Source organism: Herpailurus yagouaroundi, unplaced genomic scaffold (genome assembly GCF_014898765.1).
Source record: "Herpailurus yagouaroundi ecotype Mexico unplaced genomic scaffold, PumYag 162, whole genome shotgun sequence".
NCBI lineage: Eukaryota > Metazoa > Chordata > Mammalia > Carnivora > Felidae > Herpailurus > Herpailurus yagouaroundi.
The window spans coordinates 31,315,722-31,339,993 of NW_024412403.1; the positions used below are offsets into that span (position 1 = coordinate 31,315,722).

The window sequence follows — 24,272 nt, forward strand, 5'->3', positions numbered from 1 at the left end:
CATCCCGTTAGACTGAGTCTTCTGTTATCTATAGTATAGAAGAAAATTTCACTTAGTAGATTTATTCCCGCTCTCCCTGGGGTATGTGTTGAATGTGTCAAGTTGGGAGGCAGTCTAATAGAACACCAAAAAATAAGTCATTACAAATCTCAGTGAATTAAAAAGAAAAAATGCGGCTGCTGTTTCTATACTAGCATTCTTGTAAGAATGAGTAATTTGTTGGGGCGCCTGGGTGGCGCAGTCGGTTAAGCGTCCGACTTCAGCCAGGTCACGATCTCGCGGTCCGTGAGTTCTAGCCCCGCGTCGGGCTCTGGGCTGATGGCTCGGAGCCTGGAGCCTGTTTCCGATTCTGTGTCTCCCTCTCTCTCTGCCCCTCCCCCGTTCATGCTCTGTCTCTCTCTGTCCCAAAAATAAATAAATGTTGAAAAAAAAAAAAGAATGAGTAATTTGTTATATGTGTGAGGCTACCCTACATTTACTCTGTTCTTGGACCTGCTTTTGTGTACTCCTGAAGGGCTGGAAGAATTTTGGGTAAAGACCTTTATTGAATGTCATTTTTTTGTTCTAATTGTTTTTAGAGTTCACATTTTAGGATGGGTGCCATGTAGAGCAGGTTTTAAAAATTAACGTTGATTTTAAAGTTTTTTTCTTGGTCTTAAGTTTTTTCAGCATCAGCAATGATTTAAAGTGTAAACAGATGATGAGAAAAGTCATGGAATAAATACGCTGTTTTTTCTTCAACAGGAGTGGGCTTTGATATGTAGAAGATGTCATTGTGAAAACTTCCAGTTATACTGTCTCCTGTCTTTCACTTTCTTCTTTCTTTTTACAGTTAACTCCCAACTTAAACCTGAACTTCCTTAGGATTTTTACCCCCATCATTTTATTCTCTTTTCTAATGGAGCTACTCATGTGTAGGTCTCATTATCTCTGCTATGTCATTTCCCTCATCTTCCAACCAGACTTCCTACTTTGTTGACTGATGTGCCTCCCTCACAATCCATATCTTATTCCTGAGAGGGTTAAAATTTCCAACGATTTTGCTTTGCATCGAGCATTCCTTAGCGTAGAAAGAGCCTGAAGAAAATCCCCACTTGGGCTTCTCAAAGACTTTCTTAGGCTGCATCCAAATCCATCGTTTTTAGCCAATGATGTTTACAAAACCTGGACCCTTCATTTCTGCCAGATTACACAGTGTACACAAGATGTGTTCTTGCTTCTTGCACTTTGCTCAGTAAACTCCTTGCTTGGAATGTGTTCATTTCACCACTTACCTAAATGCTGCCCTTTCCTTAATGCCCCCATGATGTGCACTTTCTGCAAAAACCCTTTCGTAGTTGCCATAACAGAATGGGATACCTCTGTGCTGTGCTCTGAAAGCACATCAATCATTGAACTTAGCATGGTTTTAGATCATTGTTTTACCTTCCTTTTGCTGTTGTCATCATGTAGGTTGTGAGTTCCTTGAAAGCTGCAAGATAGATACTTTTTATCTCTGTCTCTTTAGTGTCCTGTAGGGGAACATAGTAATTGTCTGACTAATGCTTATTTATCTAAATGAAATGAATTACTACTTTCATACATGACATTATATCATTAGTTATATTTGTATTTAATTCCCAGCTCTTCAATCCTTTGATGTCTTCAACACATTAACTCTTCAATTCTAGATTATAAACACTTTGAGGATAGGAATTATATTTTAAGTTTTCTGGTATCTCTGCACATAGAACAACATCTTACAAATAATATAGGAATGGCCAATATTTGTGAATAGACTAATTTCAGAAGACATACTTGTATAACGAAGTGATTTTTTTTTTACCTTTATCTATGCAAAACACAAAACCAAATTGGGAAACCATGTTTTTCCTTAAAAACATTAGAACATCATTAAAAATCTATTTTCCTATGCAAATATATGAGCTACAGGATTAATAATATACGACATTTAGAAAATGTCTACTGATAAATTTACTTTTCTTTTCCTTATATTTTATAGAGTTCTCTTCTCCTTTCCCCATCATGTTTTGGAAAATGCTTCACAAAATAAAAAAAAAAAAAATTAAAAACTGTAGCTTCTGTCTGGCACTGAGCCATCCATGTAGTGCCAGATTTTCTCTGATAATCTTTTTCTTTGTCAATGGTTGATATTTATATACTTTCTTTCCTTTTAAATTATAGCTCCTCCACAGTTTGTGGTTAGGCCAAGAGATCAGATTGTTGCTCAAGGTCGAACAGTGACATTTCCCTGTGAAACTAAAGGAAACCCCCAGCCAGCTGTTTTTTGGCAAAAAGAAGGCAGCCAGGTGAGTGTGAACTTTGACTGCTCTTCTGAACCCTTCCTATCTCTGGTGCTCCTCACTTTGTCTGGCTTTTCTTGCTATCAATGATGTATTTATTTATTTTATTTCTAAGGAGAGAACATGCTCAAAAATAATGTTCTTTATTGTCTAGTGTGAGTTGTCCAAAATTTTGTCTCTTAAAAAGAATAGGTACAACTCTGTATTCTAAATTATCTGAAAAAGTCTAATCTGTAGCTACTTAAAATCTCTGAACAGAAAAATAATTTTACTTCTTTGCAGTGAGTGGAATTGGGATTATTAAATGAGTTTGTATATAAAAAGTGCTTAGACTATCCCAGGCACATGTAAAATGGCCAAACAATATTTCCTTTATCAGTCCACCTAGAAACCAGTTTCAATCCCCTTTCATGGACAGATAGTATAAATACCTTTTCTTTACCGGTAACTTAAGGATACTTCCATTTAAGAGTGGGAGAAGTATTTACTTCCATCATCTCTTCTGGGTTCCTTCATAGTGGGGTATATAACACATTATATACCAGAAGGAGCCAACACTTGTCTGCTCTTTGCCGTGCCCTGGTTTGTCCACTCATGGCTATCTCTGGGTGGCATGGCCTTTCAGACTCAATTTAATACACTATTTTTTTTTTCACTTACAACGTGGTCCAAACTTGGACAAGCACTTGGCCTCTAGGTTCTCAGGCAATGAATGGCATTTCTAGCTTACACTAGAAACTGTTCTTTGCCTAAGGACTTACCAGTGAGTTCCTAAAGGACCCAGAGATATTTTTGTTGTAGACTTTCCAGAATCATCTTCAAGGAGGCATACAGTTCTCAGAAAGAGATTTCAGCCCCTGTTATTGTTAGTCCAAATTCTGTAAGAATTTCCTGGGGAATGATGAGAACCATGATTAAGAGTCTGAGGAAATCTAAAAATGATAGATTTTTAGGCTATGTTAAAAAAAAAAAAAAACCTGTTGGTCAGAATTTATGTATGATTATCTGAGTAGAGAAGCATCAGGATGTTTGACTTCATCACCATCTTTAAATGTCATCGATTCCTATACATTCCTGTACTACCCAAAATTAGCAGTTTTAGCAACTCAGTATAAGATAGACAAACTGTTTTTCTCCCTTTCCTCAAGCTCCTTGTTTGATTCACTTCCCTTATGATTTATGGGATGTAAAGGCAGTGATGGAAAGATGAGATGAAGTGCTGTCCATTGCTTTATCCCACATCAGAACTGTTCCAGGCCTGAGGTGCCTGGGTAGCTCGGCCGGTTGATGGTCTGGCCCTTGATTTGGGCTCAGTTCATGATCTCACAGTTCATGTGTTCAAGCCCCACGTCAGGTTTCTCACTGACAGAGCCTGCTTAGAATTCTCTTTCTCCCTCTCTCTCTGCCCCCCACCAAATAAATAAATAGACTTAAAAAAAAAAAAAAAGAACTATTCCAGGCTTTAATATTCATTTTTTTTTAATTACTTAGTGACTGAATAGATTTCTATTCACAAAAGTTCTTGATTCTTCACTTAAAATTTGCTTTTTGATGAAAACATCCTGAACTCTAAAGTGAGTATAAAGCAACATGAAAGAGTTATAACACACGTGTGTGCACACGTGCACACACAAACACCTTGAAAAAGGAAAGAATTCAAAAGCCATTTTCCCTCCTTATGAGTGTGCGATCTTTATAGCACTATTTAACCTCACTGAAGCTTCTTTTCTTTTTAATTTTTTTTTTCAACGTTTATTTATTTTTGGGACAGAGAGAGACAGAGCATGAACGGGGGAGGGGCAGAGAGAGAGGGAGACACAGAATCGGAAACAGGCTCCAGGCTCTGAGCCATCAGCCCAGAGCCCGACGCGGGGCTCAAACTCACGGAGCGCGAGATCGTGACCTGGCTGAAGTCGGACGCTTAACCGACTGCGCCACCCAGGCGCCCCTGAAGCTTCTTTTCTTAATCTAAAGTGTGAGAATAATACATTTTACTTTGCATAAGTTATGAGGATTACCTGATTAAGTTGGTTTCTACGTGAAACTGCTTTGCACATTATGAAGGTCTGACAGGATGTTAGAAACGAGGAGGATGTGAAGCGCCTCCCCTGTATCCTGGCTGAAGTGGCAAGTTCATACTTCTGCTCAGGCCAGGGATGCCAGGACCTGAACTCCCGCACTGCCCGGACACTACTGCCCCTCCCCGAGCCCCAGACTCACACAGTGTTCGAGAAACCTAGGATGGGTGAACCCTACAGAGCCGTGGTAGCTCTACAAGATCCTTTCTCTTTCCTGTAGCTCCCTCCCTTCACCCACCCTGGGGGCTATGGGGTCCATAAAAGTTACTCCTTTAAGCCACTGATAGCAAACATAGTGATATGAATATGTTATTTATTTATCAATTTTATAAATATAATGATGTAGAGAAACTTGATTGTTGCAAATTTACACTTTAAATCCATGTATTGAGTCAAATCCCATTATTATATATACAGCTGATATACAGCTATATCATGTGTAAATATCATGCCCTAAAATAGCTCTAGGTTGACACAAGATATTGCATCATAATGTTTTGGTCAAAACAGAACATGTTTTGGTCCTGTGGCCCAATAAACATGATATTTAAATATGCTACATTCTGCTTTAATGTTTTTTAAAGTAATCTAATAGCATTAAGGTACTTCTTTTGCTGTTATTTGACAAAGTGGCATGTAATCCCAGAGACATTAATCTCTGGAAAAAAATTCCAGTTAGATAATTTGATTTCACTATGTTCGTAGGTTTGGTTTTCTTATCTTCATCTATCTCCCTTGCATCAGAGAGAGAAAGAGAGAGAGAGACTGTAAATGAGAATAAAAGTGAATTGCTTGAGCAAATTGTAAAGTTTCAAATTATGAATTGGAATATTAGGAAAAATAAATTGGTCTTACTGTCTCCAGTATCCAATTTTTACAGTGATCTATGACTCTCCATCAGTAGAGAGAGTTAAGAGCCTGGACTTAATGGTCCATATTCCTCAATATGTGCTGATAATGCCTATTAGCACTAATAGGATGCCCAGCCACTTCAAGGCAAGAGGAGTTCTGTAGAATTCCTGGGTTTTGCTTGCAATCCATTTTCTTGTGCCTATGTCACACAAGCAGCGAATAAAGATGATGGGTTAACCTCAATCATATGCCATTTTCCATGTCAACGAATCATTTAGAAGGTGGACTGATATTACGTTGTAGAGGAAGAGATCCCAGAGAGAATTAAGCCTATCTGATGTATTAGTACTATGTAAATTAGTATTCTAATGGCTAATTGCAGGAAAGTGCATACTTTGAGTTATTGTATCATTTGCAAGTAGCTTTAAAATTTAGACCCTTCTTTTTTAGGTGGTTTATTTCAGTAATATATTTGGATTCCACAAGAGAATTAGCTTGTTCTCAAATTGTTTCATATGCATGAAAATGTCGAGCCTTATATAGTAATACAAGTTTTATGGGAGGGCAATAGCATTTTGAAATTATATTCCTGACATGCTTGCAAACATCAGTTCTTTTAGAAAGGGCTTAATAACATGGTAATGTTTATGTAAAGTGGGCTTATAGTGTCACACTCAAATCTAATAAAGTGGACATCCATCATGTTGCAATAAAGAGAAGAGCTTCTAATTAAAGTAGGACATCATTCGTAGGATTAAAGTCATTTAGCGTAATTGAAAAGTGTTAATACCCTATTTTATCCTCTTCCATTGGTATTACTTCAAGGGTAAAAAACATTTTAAGGTGAAAATGTGTCTTAGGCCTTTAATTGAATGTTATTACCTCCTGATTGTAACGTATTGAAACTGTTTAATTACAAACCTGGAAAATTAATTACTATGTTGAGAAACAGATCCCAGAGGGTTATAATGTGCTTTTTTGTAAGTAAATACAACATAAAAATTGATATGTTCTTATTTATAATCCAACCTGGAAACATAGCTCAATATGATTTGTTATACCCAAATGTTTTACCTAATTGAACAACAGTAAAGCAACATGGGTCATCCAAGTTAACATTACTGTTCCCATATAGGGACTTTCAAAGTTTTATGATTAAGCTGCTTGTGTTTAAGGTGAGATGTATAATAAAGTAATTTTTCATAAAAAGTCCATATTATGAAATTCTTTAAGGGCACATGCACACTTCAGAAGCATTATGCATCTCCTTTTTATTTTCAATGTCTTGCTTAATCTTGCATATATGGTATTGTTTAAACCTACCTCCTTTCAAAGCTGTTACTTGGGGCACCTGGGTGGCTCACTCAGTTAAGCGTCCGACTCTTGATTTTGGCTTAGGTCATGATCTCACACTTGGTGGGATCGAGCCCCACATCATGCTCTGTGCTAAGAGTGCAGAGCCTGCTTGGGATTCTCTTACTCCCTTTTTCTTTACCCCACCCCCTCTCTCAAAATAAATATTTAAAAAAAACCTGTTACAATCTGCAGAAATCTTGTAGCAGGAGAAGATTTGGCTGTCTCTCTCTGTCAGTCTCGGCCACACCCTTTTGAATACCTTTATGAGAAATTCAGATAATTACATTAAGTATTCAAAATGATAAGTGGAAATCGATTTTGCATTCCTTAGTAATATGCAGTTCATAATTCACATGCATAGTTAAGTTACATTCCACATTATCACAATGTCTGATGAGAGTCATTATTATGCCCATTTTACAGATAAGTAAATCATGTTTCAAAGATATTGAGTAACTAGCAGTAAGTCAGGGAGAGAGTAAATGGTTAAGATAAAGATCCAGGTATTTTAAAGGATTATTCCTTCAGAATAGAGCATGTTGACTTCTTAGAGCATGTTATTTTTGCATGATTTGGAAAAAGTTCCCAGTGAAACACTATGTGGCATTTAGTCATTTCAACACCATATTTTTATAATAACTTTATTTTCTTTTCCCAACAATATTCCAGTAATCATAATAGCCATTGTTAATGTAATTGTCCTCCTGAATGGGAAAAGATATTGATGAGGTTGTGTTTCTTCCACAGAACTTGCTTTTCCCAAACCAACCCCAGCAACCCAACAGTAGATGCTCTGTTTCGCCAACTGGAGACCTCACAATAACCAACATTCAGCGATCGGACGCGGGTTATTATATCTGCCAGGCCCTAACTGTGGCTGGAAGCATTTTAGCAAAAGCTCAACTGGAAGTTACTGATGGTGCGATATTGTTGTTTGATTTGTCTTAGGAAAATAGTACTTTTTATTTCAAGATCCATTTTAACCAAGTGAAATTTTTGGGTTGCTAACTATGTAAATGAATGCTTATCTTCTATGTTTAACTCTAGGTAAAATAACATTTTTAACAGTTTCTAGTTCTCCTTGATTTAATACCATTTGCTTTCCCAAAGAAGAATATCAAAAATTATCTATTTTATTCTTAAAAATAGAATGATGCCTTATTTTAAATAAATGACATCATACTCCATGTGTATAATGTCATCTGTATATGTTTTTAGTCTTATGCTGACATGATTGCTTCTGATGGACATTAATAATTTTATTTCATGAAAGAGGAAGAGATGTCATGTTTAATATTATCAATAGAAACAGATGAATTTTCAGTTAGCTAATCACATTATGATATCCTATGACTTTTTAATTATTCATTCACTAAGGTAAATTAATTAAATACCTTCCAAACTACTGATGGATCCTAAAATTGTTATTTTTTATTTGTACATATGTACTATAAATCTTAACTGAAACGGCTACATTTATAGTGATAGTTGAAAAAAATATAGCGATTTTCATAATCTGTTTTTTCTCCCCTGATTGTTATTTGTCACAATTGATAGGTAGGCAGTTTTAGATACTTCCTGATCCTGAGTATGAATTTAAGCCTTGTTCTGTGATGACTTAAACAAAAATTCTCTCTTGTTCTCCTATATTCTGAGGTTTGTGAGGTTTTTATTTTCCCTTGATGCTGACTTCTGAGATTCAAGAATTTTGGTTTGTGACCTCTTTGATTTTCTTCCTTCTCTGCTCATGAAATTTGATGCACTTTTATAAATCAAACTTAGATGTATATTATGTGGTAATTTAAAATTAATAGAAAGGAAATATTTTTTTAAATATCTGTCCATGATATTGCCTGATTCACCACCATGTTAGGAACAGGAATGAATGGAACAGACAAACATTGGCCGAGGGAACATTCAGTCATTAATAGCTGTACCTGCTGATGTTGCAGAGACCTGTCATGAAACTGAAAGAAGTCAGGTTCAAGAGTAACAATGCTAAGAAATTCTTCCTTTATACGGGCAAGAGTTTTGATCCTTAATACCTATGTATTTTTTTAAAATAAATAAAAAATAATTATTCATCCTTTTAAAGTCCATATATTTTCTACCATTAACAAAAATATCCAGGTACATATACTGGGAAAACAAGATATTCTGGCCATAGCCCAAGTTGTTTTATATATATATGATATATATATCAAATATACTGTATATGTGATATATATATCGTATAATATGATATATATGTGATATATATATGTGATATATATCATATTATATGATATATGTGATATATATGATATATATGATATATATAATGATATATATGATATATATAAAAGATATTCCAAACATAATCCTGAAGACCTCCACGTTAATCTAGCTGCTTATATTATTTTACAAAGGACAGACTCTAAAACATTTCTAAATAAAGAAATTGTTATGTAAAAGGCAAACCATATTTTAGAAAGCAAAATTGATGAATTAGAAGAGCCGATTGATAGGACAGATATTCCGAATCATGTCCGATGCAATGAAAAGGAAGACTTTTATTTTCCTGGTGTTGGTTGATGACATAATCTCATGGAACAGTAGTTATTCTAGCTTTGTTTCTGAGGTTCAAAGTAAAAGAGTGATAAACAAGTTTAAACCTGATGACTGGAATGACTGTGAACATTTTGTTATAACTGGCTTGAATATTAATTCCTACATTGATTTTTACTTAAGTAAGCAATCACAAAGTGAAGATCTTTTTGCAAAAACATTGAATGAAGGTTATAGAGTTATTGATTTTGACAGTAAAAAAAATTCTAACTTCAAGACATAAACACATACACACACACACAGACACTATTATTATAAATAACTGTTTCTTAATATTAACTTGCCACATTGGCTGATGACTTTGCTTCTATTCATAGTTTTGAATTTTTCAGATTGGTTAACAATTTAATGGTACATGAGCTATCATTTTCATTTGGAACATTTTTTGGAGGGTGTGACCCAGGGCAATTTAGAGTCAATTGAAATTCCAGTGTAGAATAAAAACGTATGTTGTGTTCAGAGAAACAAGCAAAACATCCATAGAGATGTTTCTGTTGCTACATTTTTGCACTTAAACTCCTTTCTGGGAAGTATTTTTAACTCAAGTGTTCATATAAGATGAGATTGCTAATGGTGATGAAATGTTCTGTTGAGTGATAATTTTACTGATTATAGATTGAATGAAGATGCTTCAATATACTTGAATTTCAAAATATCCTTTTAGAAGACCTTCTCATTAATTCATTGGCACTGTTCATTTCTTCTTTTCTTTTGCTCTGTATCTCAGAGAATGAGAAAATTGTAATGAGAATTCTGAGTAGAGCCAATAGAATCTAAAGGGACTGGAAAGAAGAAATGTATTTATATATTATATTGACAATAAATGTCACACCATGATCTTATATGAATGGTTTATTGAGGATTTATAATGCATAGAGAAAACCGTGGAGTTGTTCACAGATCACTGGAAACCCTAAATGTTCATTTAACCTTTCACCTCAGTGTCATGGAAACCTGTGGTCATCTCTCACGCATAACATCTTTGAAACTGAAAATTCCTTCTGGCCAGGAGATTTTCAATTACTTTATTGATCAAATTCATTAAAAAGACTTTGAGCTACTCATTTGAGCAATAAAAAAGAAAGAAACTAATTAGATGTCCTTGGCTGTATCTAATGATTTCAGGGATATAAAAATAAAAACAGGCCATAAGAAGTTACCTGAATTCTGTAGAGATATTTAAATTGAAACAAAGGAGTAGGAATATTTAAAATTGAATAAATAGATTCTACCCTGGTAATGCAAACCCATTTTTCTCATTAAATTTAGAAATCATTTATAATATTTTGTGAATTGGCCTTCTATTTATGACCCATAAAGCAAGTAATTTCCATGAATATTCAGTTTGAATATCAGTTTGTGCAGTTACTGCTAGATGAGTCAGTATTGGTGTATATCGTATTTTCACACTATCTGAAGATTATTTTATATATTTTTAAAATGAAGAATTTGATCAAGAAAATCAGGAAATAACTGGTTCTAATTTTTCTTTACAAATAATATACAAACAAATTTTTATTGTTTTCTTAGGTTTTTATAAGGTTGTTACATACATATATATTTATGTATATGTGTACATTTACAAATATATATTTATTTACATACACACACACATACACACACAGACCTAAGCACACATTGTAATATATATTTTGAGGTAGTAGTGTTAGTGTGATTGAAAATCCACTGTATTTTGACATGCAGTGGATCTATTTCATAACTTCTATTTTAAATTAAAATTGGTTGGCTTTCTCATGGTAGGCTATAAAAGTGCTGGTTAATTTAATGTTTTTCCCCCCAAACCATGAATTCTAATAGTAAATATGATGCATATGGATTGGGAAATAGCTAATCATATAAACTTTTATTCATGAAAGCTGTGGACTAAGAATATTAGAGTATTAATGAGCAAAATGATATTTTGATTACGTACATTTAACACAAGATTACCTTCTTCAAAGCCACTTTCTCCTCATAGTTGCTTAGCAGTCATCAAATCATTAAAATCCACCATTCTTTTTTTTTCCTTTCTGTGGAAGTTCGTGTTTATATATGATATAAAGATTTTTGGTAATTATATCATAAATGTAATAGAAACATACATAAATATTTTGGGTAGCTAACCAAACTCTATGCTGAATACAGAACTTTCTCTTAAGAAAGCCTCACTTGGACATGGATGGACATGTCAGCTTTATTATGTAGTGTTCTAATAAGTTCTGGATGAAAGTTTGCATCCAATTGACTCCCTATTTGTATCACCCATTTAAATCATACTATACATTCTTATATACTTCCTAAATCATTATGAAATACTTCCAAAGGCACTGCAAATACTGCTACAAAATATTTTTTAAAAAACACTGAACTAGAAGTTTATGATATTGTATAAATTTTACCCAGATGAACATAGAAATTGATATATAAGTAAACACTTATTTGAAATGAAAACGCTATTTTTTCATACCGTAAATATAGTACAAATAGATTTCTTTGCTTAATTCTAAGGAATAGTAAAATCATGTCATCCGAATTGGATTACTGTACTCTAACTCCCAGTGTCATAGTCTTGGAAATAGTGTTTATACCTAGTAACTTAACATCAACCAAAATATCATAATCTATATAAATACAGCAAGGTGCTTTGAAGGGTGATATTATGTATTATGCATATATTTATAATAAAAGCAAAAGTAAAAATTGTTTATACCCATATGACATTCCACAGACTTTCTTAAATATGCCTATAAGAGACAAAATGGACATTTTATGAATAACTGCCATGAACTCTCTATATTTTAATTTTAATTTCAATATGATTAAGACTTTCAACAATAATAAAATGTCAGAATTTATTTCATTGTCATCTACTGTAGGTAATTCAGAGTTAGTTACAAATAATAGTATGTCCTCAGTAAGTATAATGTATGTATAGTATATATAGACGATAAATACATAATGGATAAAGAATATGCTGAATAAATTATAATATGTGTGTAATTCACATCTAATCGTATAATATAACTTCTTAGAAGTTAAAATATCCTGAAAATATTCGTATCCTTTAGTTTTGACAGATAGACCTCCACCCATAATTCTACAAGGCCCGGCCAACCAAACACTAGCAGTAGATGGTACAGCGTTACTGAAATGTAAAGCAACTGGTGACCCTCTTCCTGTAATTAGCTGGTTAAAGGAGGGATTTACTTTTCTGGGTAGAGATCCAAGAGCAACTATACAAGAACAAGGAACATTGCAGATTAAGAATTTACGGGTAAGTAATGTTTGACTTGTATTTGGATCTTCATTTCCGCATAAGTATCACCCTAGGGAAAAATTGCTTTGTGAACTTAAAATCTCACAGACTAGTACAGTTGCTCTACCTTTTGTGGTAGGCCATGTTATATCTTATTTTACAAATGATGAATTGAAATTAGAAGGAAAGTCCTTATGTTGGTGATAAGTTCATAACAGACCTAGAAACTTTTTATTCTATCCCAGCTCACACTTACCCAAATGATAAAGCTAAAAATCTTAAACACATGAAGTTAATGATAGTAATAGGATATTTATAATTGGAAAGTGTCAAATGCTTCTGATTTACTCTCTTGAGTAAAGGAAGCTTTCAAGGAATTGTGGATAAGTTGGCTTGGCCAAACTATTATGTGGAAAAAACTAGAGGTAAGATTGAGTACATAAAAGGCAGCTTTGGCTAGTGGGTGGAAAATCTTACATTTTTGGTTAAGTTGCTCTGGAGTATACATTTAAACCTGTGGGCAAGGACAAGTCATTGTTGTTCTTTTAACAGAAGATGATGTGCTAGAGAATGACCATTCCTGCCAACTGAACATATTAAACGTACTTCAGAAGCAACTCAAATGCCTATTTCTGAATATTGTATTAGCTGTCTACTGCTATTTAACAATATTAGCAAACATTTAAAGGCTTAAAGGAACATAGAGTTACTCTCATAGTTTCTGTGGGGTTAGCAGTCTGGGCATGACTTAACTGGGTCTTCTACTTCCAGGTGTCACAAAGTTACAATCGGGTATCAGGGTTATGGTCTCATCTGAAGATTGACTGGGGATAGGGTTCACTCTGAGCAACATGATTGTTAACAGCATTTAGTTTCTTATGGCTGTTCTTATGTTCTTATGGTAACCATACTGATTACCTCAGCTTCTTATTTGCTGTTTACTGAAGGCTGCCTTTAGTTCCTTGCCATACTGATATTCCCATCATGACTACTTGCTTCCTGAAACTCAAGAAAGTACAGAGCCTTCTAGCAAGACAGGCATTATAATATTATGTAACATAAGATGTGACATCTTATGCATTACAAATATGACATACTATCACCCTTGCTGTATTATTTTGTCTAGAAGCAAGTCAACAGTTCCCACACACATTCATGGTGAGGACTTGATTATACAAGATGTGAATACCAGTTGGATGTTATCATGGGGACCACCCACCTTCTACAAGTATATTCACTTCATTCAACAAAATGTAGACAGCCTCCCCTCCATGTGGCAATCACTACACTAAAATAGAAGAACATGCTAGAATAATCAAAAGATTGTGAATGAGAACCAGAAATAAGATATAATAGTGCATGAACAAAAATTAATTAAAAATTATTTGGTGGATGAACAATTAGTAGAATCTGGTATCTAAGTAGAACCAAGAGGGGTGCCTGGGTGGCTCAGTTGGTTAAGTGGCCAACTTTGGCTCATGTCATGATCTCACGGTCCGTGAGTTCGAGCCCTACGTCGGGCTCTGTGCTGATAGCTCGGAGCCTGGAGCCTGCTTCTGTTTCTGTGTCTCCCTCACTCTCTGCCCCTCCCCATCCGCGCTCTGTCTCTCTCTGCCTTTCAAAAATGAATAAATGTTAAACAAACAAAAAATGTTTAAGTAGAACCAAGGTAAAAAAAAAAAGTGGGAAAAACAATGCTGAATTTTCCCATTCAGAAACTAGGAGAAGAAGATAAAATATTTTTTGTAACATGTATTTTTAAACAATTACAACATGGATTATTATCTTAAAATACAGATATATTTACAATCACTTCTTAATTTGGTATTTATCAGTGTATCACACAGACATATACAAAAAAGGAAGAAGAACTCTTTTTGCAGTATGTACATACACACACAAACTTTTGTTAATTTGTGTATTTGTTAATAACATTAATATATAGTTTTTTTTTCATTTTCATTTTAAGACATAAGCATTAATTTTCGCTTTAACTAGAAAAATACTGTCAAATTAACTTAAAAGAAAAGTAAATTAGTACAGATTTTAGCCTTTTTATTGATAGTAAATTAATTGTTAACCTTCTTTGAACAAATGGGAGTTATTAAAAAATTAATGCCAACTCTCCTTGAGTAAACACTTGAACCTCTCTCTTTGGGCTAAAGTCAGTCTTGGGCCATGGAGGTTAATGCATTTTCACTGTACTGCTGAATTAAAGGGTGTGCTTGAATAGTCAAGATCCCCAGTAGTGTTTGAAAGAAGCAATTAAAGGTAGGTGCTTGATGATGTCAAACAAACTTCGAGCCCTGTGACAGGCTTCTGAGCAGTCTCTCTGGGATGCAAGCTCCTGGAGACTTGTCAACAGCCAACCACACGAGGAGAAAAGCAGGTGATAGAGTGTGCCAGCACATTAATTTTTTTAAAGCACTTGGTTAAAGATAAAGAGAGAAGGATAGAAGAGATATGAAGTACCTGAAAAGAAAATATTTAAAGTTAAAGGAATAAAAATGAATGTAGTGGCGATGATGGTAATGCAGGAGTGAGTTTTTAGCAATGATATTTCAGCTTCAGATATTGCTTTTGATAACCTCCAGTATGAAAATGTTGTTCTTTTTCTGTAAAATGACTGTCTTTAAAGGGAGCTAAAAATGTGCTTTATTCGTATAGTCAAGAGAGGGTTTCTGTAGGTCATATTCCTTTGTGTCTCACCGTTTCTTTCTTCCTTCCTTCCTTTCTTTCTCTCTTTCTTTCTTTCTTTCTTCTTTCTTTCTTCTTTCTGGTACTTAATGCAAGGGGGGAAAAATAACGTGATGAACACTGTATTCTCATAGTCCAGCTAATTGGTAACCGAATCTGTGTCTTTCGAGAAGTAGAATATTCCCATACTCATTAAAACCTACCTACCACAGCTAATGTCAGACCGTGTCTCTACACAATGACAAGGAGATGTAGTTAAGAAGCATTACCTACATACACTTATTTTAGCATTTGCACATAATAACAAGTGCTACATTTTAGTTCAACAGCTATAATAAAATGCAAATTCTTTACTCTTTCACAGACCATATTCAAATGAACATCGCATTAAAATCCAACCTTGGCTCATTATATTTAGTTTGTGAGTGATGCTTCTTAAATGGAGAGATTTCTAATGACTATAATGCATGCACAGCCACATTTGAAAGAATGGCTCTTTCTGCAGTGGCTATCCCCCATCATCCTGCTGTATAATAGAAGACAATTGTATGAAGATAACATGGCAAAGAATGATGTGCCGTTCGAATGATGAGCACTTTGAAACTCAAGTTACAATACATAATGACATTTAAAATCAATTAAAACAGTGGCACAGCAGTAACATCCATGCACTAATAATTTACCTGAGACTTAGTTGTGGAAGGTTGAGTCACCAATACACTTACATTTTGAACCCAGCAGGTATATTCCATGAACTATCAGATTTCATCAACAATTAGACTCATCCTTATCACAGAATTTTAATCTTATGTCAGATGACCTGCCTCATTCAGTTTGGTGATCAAACTGATTGTATTATCAACTACTTTAAAAATCTTTTGCCACTCTTCAAATGAATAACAAAAACGGTTTAAGTGACCGATGAAATGGCAATTTTTAAATATGCTTTAAAGAGTTGTGAATGAGTTATTTGCATGGTCCCTTTCAGCTCTGAAGTGCAATGATTCCATAGACATGGTTTGTTTGGTTTTTAATGATACAACTTTATTTCATTCTCTGTCACACTACTCCAACTTAAATATAAGTGAATACTAATATATGGGGAGAGATTTAGTTGCTTAGGGTGTGTGTGTGTGTGTGTGTGTGTGTGTGTGTGTGTGTGTTTTCCTTCTTCACTTTCTCCATGTCTTAAAAAAAAGAAAAGTCAGCCCCGTGTTATTTCAGTGCATATTTACTCCTGAGTACATTTTCTCCATTGAAATGTAATGTATTGGAGATAGAGAGGACAGCTTTGCATTTCTCATCTCTGAATATTTATAAGGTTCTGAAAAGTTCTGTCCTGAGTTGCCCGCATGTAACTCTCACACAGCGAAGCCCCATTATAAATTGGAGTTATACAAAGATAAGGGCATTACCATGGAGGCAAGAGGGTCAAAGAGAGTTTACCAGACAAATAACATTTAATTGTAGAAGTATAATAAAAAATCATTGAATTCCTTTTATGAATAAAATAATATATTATATGAGTTTATTTTAATATTTTATGTGTACCTATTATTCATTCTAATGAATAATTTTGACAGCTAAGTAACACACCACATTTTAAGAAATTAAATATTACCTTGTTGAGATTGACGAAATACAAATTAATTGAAAGAGTTGAATTCTCTCCCTTCCTTGCACACTAGATTTCTGATACTGGTACTTATACTTGTGTGGCTACAAGTTCAAGTGGGGAGACTTCCTGGAGTGCTGTGCTGGATGTGACTGGTGAGTCCTTGGGAATTACCTTAACAGAAGAAAACTCGAGTCCATTTTAGTGATTAGCTCATTACCAAATAACAATTGAAGATTCAGAATTCAGATTCAGATTTTAAATTCATTGAATGTAAAAACTAAGTCGTATGCCACTTTTCAATTCCTCCACAAAACATTGCATATATGCAATCTGATATAGTTAAGGGGAGAGGTTTTCTTGCTTTTTGTCCTTGATAAGTGTATTTATTATCTCTCTCTGAAGAATAAGCAATTCTAGAGCTTATGTGAAAGTAAGCATTTGGTAACATGTTGGAAAAGCAAATATTCATTTACTTTTGATTCATGAAAATGAACTGCTCATTGTCTAGGTCAATTTCTTTAACAGACTGTTTTTCCTGTTTTTAAGTATTATGTCAGTATATGCAATCAGGAACGAAGCATTTTCTGTTTGTCCTCTATAGACTCTGGAGCAACAATCAGTAAAAATTATGATTTAAGTGACCTGCCAGGGCCACCATCCAAACCACAGGTCACTGATGTTACTAAGAACAGTGTCACCTTGTCCTGGCAACCAGGTACCCCTGGAGCCTTTCCAGCAAGTGCATATATCATTGAGGCTTTCAGGTATGGGACACTTCCTTTTCTTTTCTCCATGGGTTTTTGCTTTAGCTCCTATATCCTAAAATCTCATGTGAGCTATCCTGCTGTTTTATCTTAAGAACATGTTTAACAGTGCATTTTCAGTACTTATCTTTTATATCTGATTTTATTCAAGGATATAGTCTAGGTTTTTGTTGTTGTTGTTATTCTTTCATTTATAAGTTGATTATAGGATTAAATTATGCATTACCCGTGCCTAAGCCTATGGGGATCTAGCTCATGACATAATCATATAGATCCCTTCTTTACCTTGACCATTGTAAAGATTTAAGATGAGATTTTTGTCATGAGAACTAGGCAGAAAGTAATTCAATTGGGCACAGACATTTTTAAGTCCTCCAATATTTATTGAGGCATGGAACCCTGGAAACTTGCTTCCTAATAATTAAAGCAGAACTTAAAGTCATTCCATTGTTTTTATGCTCTATATTTTAATACATTAATTGGATATGCCTTAAAAATGAAAAACTACAGCTACAGAATTGATTCCATGTACTTCTGGTTGCTAAAACAAAGATATGCCCAATTGCTATTTGAAAAAATAATTTCATCAACGTAAGGATATAGACTATAAATTAGCAAATGTCATGATAAAATCACCATGAAAATTTAATAAAATATTTAGACAAATGAGAAAATGAAGTTTGCATTGTTTCAATGTGCTTTGATTTGCCTTTATAAAGATAGTGATAGCCACTGTCATTTTCAAGCATTAGGACAAATCATTACTTTCATTTTAGGCTTCCCTAATCTATTTAAGGTAATGATCAATAAATATGTCATGTCCAACTTTCAAAATACTATTTTTCTATAATTTTCATGCTTTAATATATAAGAACTGCTGAAAAGTAAATGGTCGGCCCTGAAAAATCACAATTTTCTTCTCGTTATGAACAAAAACAGCATTTGTCTCTAAACAAAGTTTTCTAAATGGGCATCCCATCTGTAAGTGGCTGCTAAGGGGTTTCCACACATATTTTCAGAGGTATTTCACCATTTGAAGATGAGAAATCACAGTACTATGTAATGTACAATTTTATTAAAAATGTGACCAAGGGAAAATATTCCTTACGTGCTTCCTTTCTTCTTTTACAGATATGTAGTTTTAGAAGGCTCTATTATAATATTGCATGTGGAATTGATGCAAAAGAAAACACACCTTGTAACAGGAAAATGTATTGGCATAATTTACTCTGTAGTCCATTTATTCTTTCTACAGGTTAATTCTTTTCAAGGTATATATATATATACATTTACGAGGACCATATTTATTGTATAAACTTGATGTTGTGATCTTGGCCTCTGTTCCTTTTACAGGTATTCATTTAGTGGGCTGCTGTGCATTAGCAAAGTGCTGTCACATCTCCTGGGCTGAGTTTAATTTTGTTGTGCATGGCACTTCCGTTAGGTGGGCTCGGCTTTGTTGTTGAATAAACAGAAATCATCCAAATGTTTCATTTATTGGGCTTAACACTTCAAGTGTTGTGCGTGTGTGTGTTTAATTTTCAGCCATTAACTTTTGTCATTGATGCCCAACTCCATTTCCGATACCTTTAAGACAGTTCTTTAAATGAAAGTCCTATTCATGTTTCAGCCAATCCGTGAGCAACAGCTGGCAGACAGTGGCAAACCATGTGAAGACCACCCTCTTTACAGTGAGAGGCCTGCGGCCCAACACGATCTATTTATTCATGGTCAGAGCAATCAACCCCCAAGGTCTGAGCGACCCGAGCCCGATGTCAGATCCTGTGCGCACACAAGGTAATTTCAATAGCTGTAAACATGACTGGTTCTGGAAGGAGGCATTAAGCAGACCTTTGAGAACAAAGGGATTGTGTGAGGAAAGATACGTGTGTCTGATCACTTATTACAATGATTCATTAGACCTGATCCAGGGAAGGAGAAAGGAACTTGGTGTTCACCTTGGTGAGTGCGTCCTCTTCTGGGAATTGTCAGGGTCTGTTTAGTAAAAGATAAACAAAATAATTGGGTCCATATACATAGGAAGAGTAAATCACCTAAGTTAGGGCTTTACCATATTTCAAAGGGAGGAAACGTGCCGCCTTCGAAACTAATTTTGCAATAGCAAAAACTGATCTTTAATGGATACAATGCCCAGATAGGGATATCATCATTACTCGTAGTGTTCAAGAATTCTGTTTTTAGTGCAGAGAGTCTCCAGGTGTAGTTCCTACAGAAGCAGTATCTGCATCACCTAGGACCATGTTAGAAAGGCAGACTCTGGATCCGCAGTTCAGAAGCTCTGGGGGTGCAGCCCCGCAGTCTGTGGTAAGGTGCTCTCCAGGTGATGTTTGGTCAAGTTTGACAAGCATCCCTATAGTGTCTTTTATCAGATGGTTAAAGGAGCAATTTGTTTCAGAAAGGAGTAAATCAAGTTTTCTTTGTGAGGTATGTGATTCTTTTGGCTAATAAAAAAAATATCTAAAGAACAAAACAAAACAAACAAGCAAAGGAAAGAAAAAAGAGAGAGGGAGGCCAACCAAGAAACAGATTCACTATAGAGAATAACCTGATGGATACCGAAGGGAAGCTAGGTCGGGGGATGGGTAAACGAGCTGATGGGGATATAGGAATGCACCTGCTGTGATGAGCACCAGGTGTTGTATAGGAAGTGTTGAATCACTATACGGTACACCAGAAACTAATATACATTGTATGTTAACTAATTGGATTTAAATAAAAACTCAAAAAAAAAAAAAAACCACCCAGCATATTATAATCTCAAAACTGAAGTTTTTCTTCTAATCTTTATTACCCTGTCTTTTCAAATTAAGATTTCATGAAGTCTAGGGGTTAATACAGGATGTTGCATTACAATTTCCCTTCCTACTAGTAGTAGCTGGAAATAATAAAGCAGACACTATGGCTTTATTATTTGTTACAACCTGCCTCCCACAGGGTTCTTGAGAAAGGGTTAATTATTTCTTATTTGTAAAAGGCTTTGAACAGGATATAATTCAAAGTAGTATTTTTATGCAATGAAAAGCACCATACAGCCATAAAAATATTATTATAATTACAATGTAGTTCAGTGATAGTAACTAGCGTGCTATTATAACAGAGAAGGGCGCCAAGAAATCAAGTGAAATAAAGTCACCACGTGATTTTGTAACGTTGCTGACATGATGACAGTCAAGGGAGGAGGGAATGCCACTTTGCTATTGTTCTCTAAGCAGGAATGTGATTAATTTTCCATGATGATAAAGGGCCTGTAGGTAAAGAACCTGTCTCTAGAGAAAGAAAAAGTACAACAAGGAATTTGAAGATCTGAAACTGGTTATATTTCACCTTCCTTAGATCCAGTCTCCTTTAGTGTGTCTGGATTTAATGAGTAAATTAAATTATTGAACTTGAAGACATATATGGTTTTCACTCAAGAAATGACAGTAACAAGGTCATTTTTACTAGTGTTGAGAGAAAGAGTCAGTTTTTGTGTGCAGTTGCAGTGAAAGGTGGAAGATAACAGGATGGGGGAGACTCTTGCTGTGATTATATCCGGCAGACCTTCTTGATCATTCCATAACTGCCAGACACTAAATCTTGACTCATAAAATAACTTCTTGGTGAAAAGGTCACAAAAGATTAATGAAAAGTTGTTTGTGATCTGGCTTGTTCCAGTTGAGAGACTACATAGAGCAAAAGACTTATGTTCTCTTAACAGATATTTAATAGGAAAACTCATGTTTTGTGTCTGAATGGCAGGATCATTTTTTGACATCATACTTTTAGCAGCTTTGCATTCAGCAAAGCACTTCTTTTCAAAGAATACTTTGCTGTGTGAGCTCTTATTTTTAAAATATTAAAGATATTCACATCGTTCTTAAAGATACTAAAGATGCTTTTAAATATACTTAAAGATACTAAGTACCATAGAACTTAGAAATCTTTTATTTTAGAAAGGCAGCAAATACTTGTCTTATCAATATCTCAGGATACCATAGATATGACAGCAAAGGTCAATATTATTCATATAATATTATTAATATTTTTTTTTCCTAAATGAAGTAAAACTAGTTATGCTATTTATGTTAAGGATGAAAAACACTGGAACTGGGGAGAAAATCATCAAAGTGTAGTTCCCAAATATTAATGTCCTGGTTTTTTCACTCATTTTTTTTTATTATTTACATTTACATATTCCAGATAATAGCAGCAAATATATATCCTGAGTCATGAGATAAGTTTGTGCTTTACTCAGATTGGTACAGAGGGTTGGAAAACAACAGAAGAGTTCTAAGATATTTTAATCCTGTTTTAATTATAATCAAGTTTGTAAATTATTAATATAAATTCCAAATACTAATAAAGGCAACACTTTAATTATATACCAAATGCTAATGCAAAATTAATGCATTCTTCCAAGTCATACTAAGATCCCTGAGAATTTTATTTTCTTTTTTGAATTTTTTTGAGTATAGTTGACACACAATGTTACATTAGTTTCAGGTGTACGACATAGTGAGCCATCATCTCTTTATTATGCTATGCTCACCACGAGAGTAGCTACCCATCTGTCACCATACAGCACTATCATAACATCATTGACTATGTTCCCTATTCTGTGGCTTAAAAATATATATTAATTTATTTTAAAATTTGAACATAATTAGCATTCAGTGTTATATTAGTTTTACGTATACAATATTATGATTCAATAATTCTATACATTACTCATCGCTCATCAAAATATGTGTACTCATTCCCCTTCACCTATTTCATCCATATCCCCCTCCCATCTGGCAACCACCAATTTGTTTTCTGGTGGTTATGTGCCCTATGCTATAGCTTTTATTCCATGACTTACTCGTTTAATAACTAAAGCCTGTACCTCCCACTCCCCGTCACCCATTTTGCCTATAACCCTCACCCCCTTCACTATTGATGTCCCAATTTAAGTTAGTGTACCCAATTTAAGTTATGACTGAGATATGCACTTAAAATATTTTTGCAAGAGTGTTGTATTGTGGCCTGAGAAAATAGGAGAAAACAGGATTAAAAATGAATTATTTCAAATTAGACTCCTTCCTTGAAAGAGAGTTGGAAAAAAAAAAAGAAAAAAAAAAGAAAATAGTTGGAGAAAAAACAATTCAACTTAATATTGCTGTGCACCAGTTAAAGCAGTTGATTTGAGTATGTGTGAAATTTAGTCTGTGATATCAATTCGATGAATTGAATGTAACTTATCTTAGTTTTTTTCTTAATGGCACATAGGATATAAACCATTGTATGGAACGATAGAGTAGTATTATATGAATGATGGATACAGGGCCAAACAATATATGGCTGAGAGTATATCATTCTAAATATTGCAGTGATTTTTCCCTCTCCTCTCTCTTATCACTTCCAAAAAACAGCTGAATTCCTTTTTTATTTGTCAGATATTGAAGTCCTGCTCAAAGTTTATTACTCTAGAACAGTTTATCAGTATTCTACTTTTTTCAGTCAAAATATTTTTGTGAATTTGGAGGGTGAGGGGCATTTTCCCTTCTTTCACTCACTTTGTTAACCATTGGTGACATAATTCACTTCTCAGTTTCCCCTGATTATGTTATTTCCATGCTTCCAGTCTAGAATAGTTCAAGGAGTAAGAACACACAGTCTTCCAATTGGGACAAGGGATTAAACAAATTCCTTAACAGCAGTTTTCAGATATTGCTCCGTTAACTACTCAGGAAAGTCTTTCCATATGCCAGCGTCTATAGAAAACTCATGTTCCTAAAGAAGTCATATGGCATATACTTTATTCCTTAATAAGCAAATAATAGATCTTCCACAACAATGTATTTGAAGGGAGTAAGAGATTATGAGCACTTTTATTAGTATTGTTTTAGGAAAGATAAATATCATCTCTCAAATTATGTCCTAGCCCCTGGGTGGTATGTATATAAATATGCTCTAATGTTGTTGTTGTCGTGTTGTTTGTCAATAAAGGTTTCAATTTTTTCCTCTGCAATTATTGACCTAATGACCTATAATATTGTCTTATACAATACAAATTGGAATTCTACGATGAATTTGTAACTATTGGGAATGGTTATCTCTGTAGATATCAGCCCACCAGCACAAGGAGTGGACCATAGACAAGTACAGAAAGAACTGGGAGATGTCATTGTCCGTCTCCATACTCCAGTTGTGTTGACTCCCACCACTGTTCAAGTCACGTGGACGGTAAGTTTCAAAGGCAGTATTAATGGCACTTTCTTTTATTCCTTTGAGAAAACAAATCAAACAAGGAAAATAAGAATCAACACACAAATAGTAATAGAAGCCCTCATCATTTAAATCAAGGTGGAATCAATGGCAAAAAAGAAAAATATTCAATAGAATGGAAGAGTAAGATAGTTTGCAATAGAACTATGATGTGTTTCATCTTATTTTTTTTTTTTAATTTTTTTTTCAACATTTATTTATTTTTGCGACAGAGAGAGACAGAGCATGAACGGGGGAGGGGCAGAGAGAGAGGGAGACACAGAATCGGAAACAGGCTCCAGGCTCTGAGCCATCAGCCCAAAGCCCGACGCGGGGCTCGAACTCACAGACCGCGAGATCGTGACCTGGCTGAAGTCGGACGCTTAACCGACTGCGCCACCCAGGCGCCCCTCATCTTATTTTTTAAAAGCTTTACTGAGAGGGGCACCTGGGTAGCTCAGTCGGTTAAGCGTCCGACTTCGGCTCAGGTCATGA

At 34.7% G+C, this 24,272-nt stretch overlaps 1 protein-coding gene across 19 annotated transcripts in view; it reads left to right on the top strand.

Moving 5' to 3' along the window:
- ROBO2 (roundabout guidance receptor 2) overlaps positions 1–24,272 on the top strand; it is a 1,749,879-nt gene that overhangs the window by 1,632,151 nt on the left and 93,456 nt on the right. For all 19 annotated transcript variants that reach the window (XM_040484189.1, XM_040484188.1, XM_040484194.1 and 16 more), the window contains 7 exons: positions 2,185–2,309; positions 7,337–7,508; positions 12,265–12,470; positions 16,838–16,919; positions 17,369–17,531; positions 19,162–19,328; positions 23,635–23,756. In XM_040484189.1, the coding sequence (XP_040340123.1) occupies positions 2,185–2,309; positions 7,337–7,508; positions 12,265–12,470; positions 16,838–16,919; positions 17,369–17,531; positions 19,162–19,328; positions 23,635–23,756 (1,037 nt within the window). The remainder of the gene's footprint in view (positions 1–2,184; positions 2,310–7,336; positions 7,509–12,264; positions 12,471–16,837; positions 16,920–17,368; positions 17,532–19,161; positions 19,329–23,634; positions 23,757–24,272) is intronic.